Below are 7,069 nucleotides of genomic sequence, written 5' to 3' on the forward strand. Positions count from 1 at the left end.
GAAACATTACAATGAAACCAGTTACTTACTCTGATTTTAAAACAGAAATGATACAAAAGAAACTCATGGTGCTCCTTTAAAAGGGCCAGTCTGAGGGCCATTCATACAACACACTCTGAGAATCTGCTATGTGCTGGGCTCTGTGCCAAGCCCTGGGAATAATTGAAAGACAAATATGGTACAGTGTAGTTATAATCTAATGGGATAGACAGATATGTACATAAATTATGATAGGCATAAGGAATTCGGTTATAATAAAACTATGAAAAAAAACACATAGACTTTAAAAAGTGACCTGCATTGGAGGTTGGGGCAGAGACTGAGGCTGGATGGATTTGAACTCTGAAAGCAGAAAGCAGCACAGAAAGTGTGCGGTGGCTGATTGGAAGCTTCGTGACTTTTCTGAAGCTGATACATGAGTCAGCTCTTGTCCTGTGGGTAGGCTTTAGGAAGAGGGAAGGATGGGACCGTGAAAGTCAGTCGCAAGTGAAGACAAGAGTGATGGACCTGGGTGATCTGAGGGACTGTGATGAGTTCAAGCTGTCCTCAGAACTCTCTAAAGAAAGCAGGTGGTGCCTTGGTCCATTGAAGTGAGCCTCTTCAGACCTAGGAGCTATCAGTGAAGCTGGAGTGGACCTAGGAGCAAAATTATGGGGGGGGGGTTAAAAAAAAGAGTGCTTGCTGCTCATAGGAAGGACAGAATTCTGCTCCCAGCACCACATCAGGGTGTCTCACAGCTGCCTGCAACTCCAGCTCCAGGGGACCTGATCCCCCTTTCTGGTCTCCTCCCACTTTCTGCACATACAAATAAAGAAAATAAATACTAAAAGGAAGAAAGGAAGGAAGGAAGGAAGGGAACAAGGAAGGAAGGAAGGAGGAAAGAAAGAAAGAAAGAAAGAAAGAAAGAAAGAAAGGAGGAAGGAAAGAAAGAAAGAAAGAAAGAAAGAAAGAAAGAAAGAAAGAAAGGAAGGAAGAAAGAAGGAAGGAAGAAAGAAAGAAGGAAGGAAGGAGGAAAGAAAGAAAGGAGGAAGGAAAGAAAGAAAGAAAAGAAAGAAAGAAAGGAAGGAAGAAAGAAAGAAAGAAAGAAGGGTAGGAAGAAAGAAAGAAAGAGAAGAAGAGAGGAGAAAAGAAAAGAGAAGAGAAGAAAAACAGGCCTGCATCTACCTGTATCTCCAGAGTGAGAACTTTGTTTGGTGTTGTCTTGGTGAGGGCTTTGTGCATGCTAACATGCACTGGACTACTGAGTGACATGCCTCGTCTCCAGCAGAGAGCCTCTAAAAACCGACTTTAGCATTTTAGCATATGAATGGATCCGTTAGGTCAGCTCTAAGAGCAGAGGATTAATAAGGAAAGCTGGAGTAGGTGGTACAGTTCTATAATCCACTCTGCTGCCAAGCAGGTGGAGGTAGAAGGATCAGGACTTCAAGGGCAGCCTTGGCTACATTTTAAGTCCAAGATCAGCTTTTGCTACAGGAAGAGTATTTGAGCTAGAGGTGGTGTAAGATCAGGAGTTCAAGGACAGCCTTGGATACATAGTGAATTTGAGGCTATCATGGGTTATCTGAGACATTATCTAAAGACAACGAAGAATAGGCAGAGAGGGAGAGGGCCTCTCTTGAGTTAAGCAGGAATTCAGGTTTCTTCACCAGCTCCTAGAAAAGCAGCCCTGGAGAGTTTGTTTTCCCAACCTCCTGCAGGGGTCGCTGCTGCCTTAGACTGGGGCTGCCACCTCTGGCCTCAGCCAATTTCTTCTAAGAAAACTGGCGGGTCTTTGCTTGGGTAGTGGCTGAGGTACGCCTGTTTCCAGCCAAGGGGGCTACAGGATGGCAGTGCTTAGCCAACGGCATTTGGTGGGGGTGGTATAGTGGGCACTGATTTTTTTTTCTGTTTCTGGGTCATAAGTTTATTAAAATAAAAGAAACTGTGGGTAAATGCTGCCATCTGTGCTGTCACACACACACACACACACACACACACACACACACACACACACACCAGGTCCCAGACTAGACAGAGAGATTGAAAATGCTTTTCAGACACTCCAAGGACTTCACTGAAAACCTATCTCACACGCTTAGCGCCTGCAGATCGCCACACTTGCTCCTCAACATCTCTGCTCAGAATGGTGGGGTGGAGGTGAAGACCCCTGAGTCTACTCTGGGATGGGGAGGCCCCCTAAGCCAGAGTCCCGCTATGGGGCTCTGAGCCAAGAGCCCCCGTGAGCCATGGCCTCCAAAGGGCAGCGGTGATTTTTTTCACATAAATATATCGCACTTAAATGAATTTAGACAGCATGACATCAGAGAGTAATTAAATTGGTTTGGGTTGGAATTCCGTTTCCAATTCCTGAGTTCAGGTTTGTAAAAGATTTTTCTGAGCACCTGCAAGTTTGTGTGTGTGTGTGTGTGTGTGTGTGTAAGTATTTTCACTGGAAAGGATTCAAAATTAGAGGGAAAAAAAAAAACTGGAGCGTACAGGCTGCATTACGCCATTCCTCCTTCTTGGAAAAATCCCTCAGCCTTATACAAGCCTCCTTCAAGCCCTCAGTCAGTTGTGCGGGAGAAAGGGGGCGGTCGGCTTTCTCCTTTCAAGAACGAGTTATTTTCAGCTGCTGACTGGAGACGGTGCACGTCTGGACACGGGAGCATTTCCACTATGGGACTGGATACAGACACACGCCCGGCGGACTTCAAGACACTCAGACTGAGGAGAAAGCCCTGCCTGCTGCTGCTGCTACTGCTGTCCCCGCTGCCTCTGAAGACCCACTCCTTTCATGGTTTTTCCTGCCAAGCCAGAGACACCTTCGCTGCTGCCGCCTTTCTCTGTGGTGTCATTCAGCAGTTGGTCAGAGGATGAGACTCCCCAAACTCCTCACTTTTTTGCTTTGGCACCTGGCTTGGCTGGACCTGGAACTCATCTGCACTGTGTTGGGTGCCCCTGACTTAGGCCAGAGACCCCCAGGGGCCAGGCCAGGGTTGGCCAAAGCAGAGGCCAAGGAGAGGCCACCCCTGGTCCGGAATATCTTTAGGCCAGGGGGTCACAGCTATAGTGTGGGGGCCACCAATGCCAGGACCAAGGGAAGCTCTGGGCAGACACAAGCCAAGAAGGATGAATCCAGAAAGATGCCCCCCAGATCTGGTGGCTCTGAAACCAAGCCAGGACCCTCTCCCCAGACCAGGCAGGCTGCAGCCCGGACTGTAACCCCAAAAGGACAGCTTCCTGGGGGCAAAGCATCTTCAAAAGCAGGACCTGCCCCCAGCTCCTTCTTGCTGAAGAAGACCAGGGAGCCTGGGACCCCTCGAGAGCCCAAGGAGCCGTTCCGCCCGCCCCCCATCACACCCCACGAATATATGCTCTCGCTGTACAGGACGCTGTCTGATGCTGACAGAAAGGGAGGCAACAGCAGTGTGAAGTTGGAGGCTGGCCTGGCCAATACCATCACAAGCTTTATTGACAAAGGGCAAGGTGAGGGGTTGGGGTGGCAGGGAGGGGCATTTGCACAGACCCAGGAGTTCCGAAGTCGTGGAGTGAACAGGTGGGGAACAGTGTGTGTATGCAGCCTAGGGCGGGAATCTAGAACTTCTCTCATACACACTGAGTCCAGTACTAGGAGCACCTACCTAGGGATCTCTAAGTTCAACTTCTGCAAGGTGCAGAATGGGCACTAAAATGCAGAGAGGAGCTAAGAGCTGACAGTTGGATACTAGACTCCAAGACTCACTCTTGATTACTGGGTGGTGCTCTGTACCTTGTGTAGGTCGGCTAAAGTCTCTAAGCTCTCGGTTTTTCTCAGATAGCAGAGAGAAAGAAACTTCGGGTCCCCGTGGTTCTTCAACTCTACCCTCAGATAGTGGGGGGGCGAAGAGGGCAGGAAATGTAAAGACAGAAAACTTGTCATCTTGGAGTCCCAGAGGGAGGCAGCTGGCTGAGGGCACACTGTGTCCCTTCTTCCCTGGGGTTTCTTCCTATATGTATACTACACGGGCATTGGACTGGACGATGTTGAGCATTTTGAATGGGAATACCCTGTGTCCTTTTCATCAGTATCCTGGGAGAGTATTTGTCTTTCTTGCATTGCCGGAGGTCTGCCTCCCTAGTGTTACTGGCTCTTCCTCTCAACTTGCTGTGTGTTCTCAGCAAATCCCTTCCCTTCTGAGTCTCAGGTTCTCCACAGCATGGAGATAGTTGGGCTGCTGGCTGGCAGTCGGTGAAGTTTCTTGCGGTTCACAGGCTCTGGTGCAGAGTCTCAGGACTTTGGCTGGCAGGGTGGGGGAGGGGCCAGGGTGGGAGAGCCTCCTCATTAGAGTTGGTCTGTAGGGGAATGACAGGGGGGTGGGGGAGGTACAGAGGCAGCAGGTCTGGCAGAGGTGGGGGAGGTGGCCTGGCTGCCTGCCCAGCCAGGGAAAGCTGTGACCCCTCTAGGGCTCATAAAATAAGTCCTTGTGTCCCCCCCAGCACTAAGGGAGCTTGGGGAGGGGGAGATGGGGAGTTTAAAGGCCTAATTAGTTACCTTCTAGAGCAATAGCTGAATGTTCCCTAATGGCATATTGGCATTTAGGAAGGAGGGCATGCTGATTCAGAGATACCATTGAGCTAACACACACACACACACACACACACACGCATGCATGCATACACAGAGCCTTATATTTTGTAACATGGTAAATGAATTACATACATGAACACATACATACATACATAGCCTCATGTTTCAGGTATTCATATAACCCAACCCTACTGACATATGCCAGTAGCATACATATTACCTTATGCTTACTCGTGAACCCAATTTGCACACATGGGTGTGTGCACACATACACAAACTGGAACACTCATGTACCAAAAAATCATTAGGATGCAAACTAGGGAAGTTGAGTTGCAGATTGATCTTGTTATTAATTTGCTGTGTTACCCACATCAGTTTACTCCCAACTCTGTGCCTTGCCCATAACAAGAACTCTAAGATCTTTAAGGTGTAAGAAGCTCAGGCCAGACTATTAAAATTCTAGGCTACAGTTTTATTTCTGTTTCTCCTTAGCTAGATGACATTGAGTAAGCCCCTGAGCTTCTGGTTCCTCCTCTGAAAAAGTGGGTAATTTACATATACATACCACCTATCTTATTTACAGGAGATAATTGCGATGGATCACGCATGGGTCGGACGCTGATAGACGACAGCTATAAGGCTAATGACTCTAATACATATTGGCACAAACACCAGGGGCACTCAGATAATTCGCAGCCACATACCTTCATTGGGAAAAGGGCTCTTGGTGGTTTGCGTGTTGGCTTCGGCCATAGTGGGGAAGAGGTTAGAGAAACCACTTTTGATTGGGAGAGAGTTAGGTCCTCCTTGGAGGCCCAGAGGTGGCGGGCTCTCTTGGTGAAGTGACAGGAATTGACTTCTGGCTGTTTTCTCTAGATGACCGAGGCCCTGTGGTCAGGAAGCAGAGGTACGTGTTTGACATCAGTGCCTTGGAGAAGGATGGGCTGTTGGGGGCTGAATTGCGGATCTTACGGAAGAAGCCCTTGGACGTGGCCAAGCCAGCGGTCCCCAGTAGCGGGCGGGTTGCCCAGCTGAAGCTGTCCAGCTGCCCCAGCGGCCGGCAGCCGGCAGCCTTGCTGGATGTGCGCTCCGTGCCAGGCCTGGATGGATCTGGCTGGGAGGTGTTCGACATCTGGAAACTCTTCCGAAATTTTAAGAACTCAGCGCAGCTGTGCCTGGAGCTGGAGGCCTGGGAACGGGGCCGGGCCGTGGACCTCCGTGGCCTGGGCTTTGAACGTGCTGCCCGACAGGTCCACGAGAAAGCCTTATTCCTGGTGTTTGGTCGTACTAAAAAACGGGACCTGTTCTTTAATGAGATTAAGGCCCGCTCTGGCCAGGATGACAAGACCGTGTATGAATATCTGTTCAGCCAGCGGCGGAAACGGCGGGCCCCACTGGCCAATCGCCAGGGCAAGCGACCCAGCAAGAACCTCAAGGCTCGCTGCAGTCGCAAGGCCTTGCATGTCAACTTCAAGGACATGGGGTGGGACGACTGGATCATCGCGCCCCTTGAGTATGAGGCCTTCCACTGTGAAGGACTGTGTGAGTTCCCCTTGCGCTCCCACTTGGAGCCCACAAACCATGCAGTCATTCAGACCCTGATGAACTCTATGGACCCTGAATCCACACCACCCACCTGTTGTGTGCCTACACGGCTGAGCCCCATTAGCATCCTCTTTATTGACTCTGCCAACAACGTGGTGTATAAACAGTACGAGGACATGGTCGTGGAATCTTGTGGCTGCAGGTAGCAGCGCGGGCCCTCTTGTCTTCCAGGGTGGCACATCCAGAGACAATCCCCTCCACAGGCTCCTGGAATCACAGAGAAGTTGTGAAGCTGCGACCGGAAGTATCCCGGCAGCCTGCAGGAAAGAGTTTTCATCAGGCTTACTCTTCTGGATGTGTTTTGGGCTAAAGAGACCCCCATCTGAAGATGCCTGCCCAAGGAACAGACTCTGAGTGGGTCTGAGGCCTAGGAAAGGTGTTCTTCAATGAGACTCAGTTCACCATATCTCCTGCCCGGTGCCTCCTTGCTCTGCCGACTTTCCAGAGGAGCTGGAGCTACAGCCTAAGCTCTTCGTGGGAGGTCTACGAGTGCCATCCCCTCCTTGAGTCACCTTTGTGCCTGGTGTGCCACGAGATGTTCATTGCAGGGGCTGGACAAGAAGGGGGAAGGACTTGGGCAGGGGTGAAGAGTATGAGGCTAATTAGACTGTTAGATTAAAATGTACATCGATGAGATAAAAAGCTGAATCTTCATGGCTAAAATTGTGGCAGATTTCTTGTTTACTCCAGGGGACCCAGATCTCCTAAAGAATTGCTAACCCTTGAGAGTGAAAGTAGGGTGCCTCAGGTATAAACTATTTCCCAGGCTTGGACTCTACCCCCACCCCTGGGAACCGAAGCAGAATGGGGCAGAGAGTACAGCTGGTCAGGGCCAGTGTTCACCTTTAGCCCCATTCCTGATCCTTCCAAAGGCCATTGGTCCCCAGCTCCTTCTGTTCCGTTGGGGCCTAGCAAAGA

At 50.1% G+C, this 7,069-nt stretch overlaps 1 protein-coding gene across 1 annotated transcript; it reads left to right on the plus strand.

Moving 5' to 3' along the window:
- Positions 1–2,534: 2,534 nt before the first annotated feature.
- Gdf5 (growth differentiation factor 5) lies at positions 2,535–6,814 on the plus strand. Its single transcript, XM_028775345.1, has 2 exons — positions 2,535–3,465; positions 5,423–6,814. The coding sequence occupies exons 1-2, from the start codon at positions 2,853–2,855 to the stop codon at positions 6,295–6,297; spliced, it is 1,488 nt and encodes a 495-aa protein (XP_028631178.1). The 5' UTR covers positions 2,535–2,852; the 3' UTR covers positions 6,298–6,814.
- Positions 6,815–7,069: the final 255 nt, after the last annotated feature.

Source organism: Grammomys surdaster, unplaced genomic scaffold (assembly GCF_004785775.1).
Source record: "Grammomys surdaster isolate TR1022 unplaced genomic scaffold, NIH_TR_1.0 254, whole genome shotgun sequence".
Lineage (NCBI taxonomy): Eukaryota > Metazoa > Chordata > Mammalia > Rodentia > Muridae > Grammomys > Grammomys surdaster.

Coding starts and splice junctions, on each gene's coding strand:
- Gdf5 (XM_028775345.1), top strand. CDS start 2,853: ATGAGACTCCCCAAACTCCTCACTTTTTTGCTTTGGCACCTGGCTTGG. Junction 3,466..5,422: donor CTTTATTGACAAAGGGCAAG/GTGAGGGGTTGG, acceptor TGTTTTCTCTAG/ATGACCGAGGCCCTGTGGTC.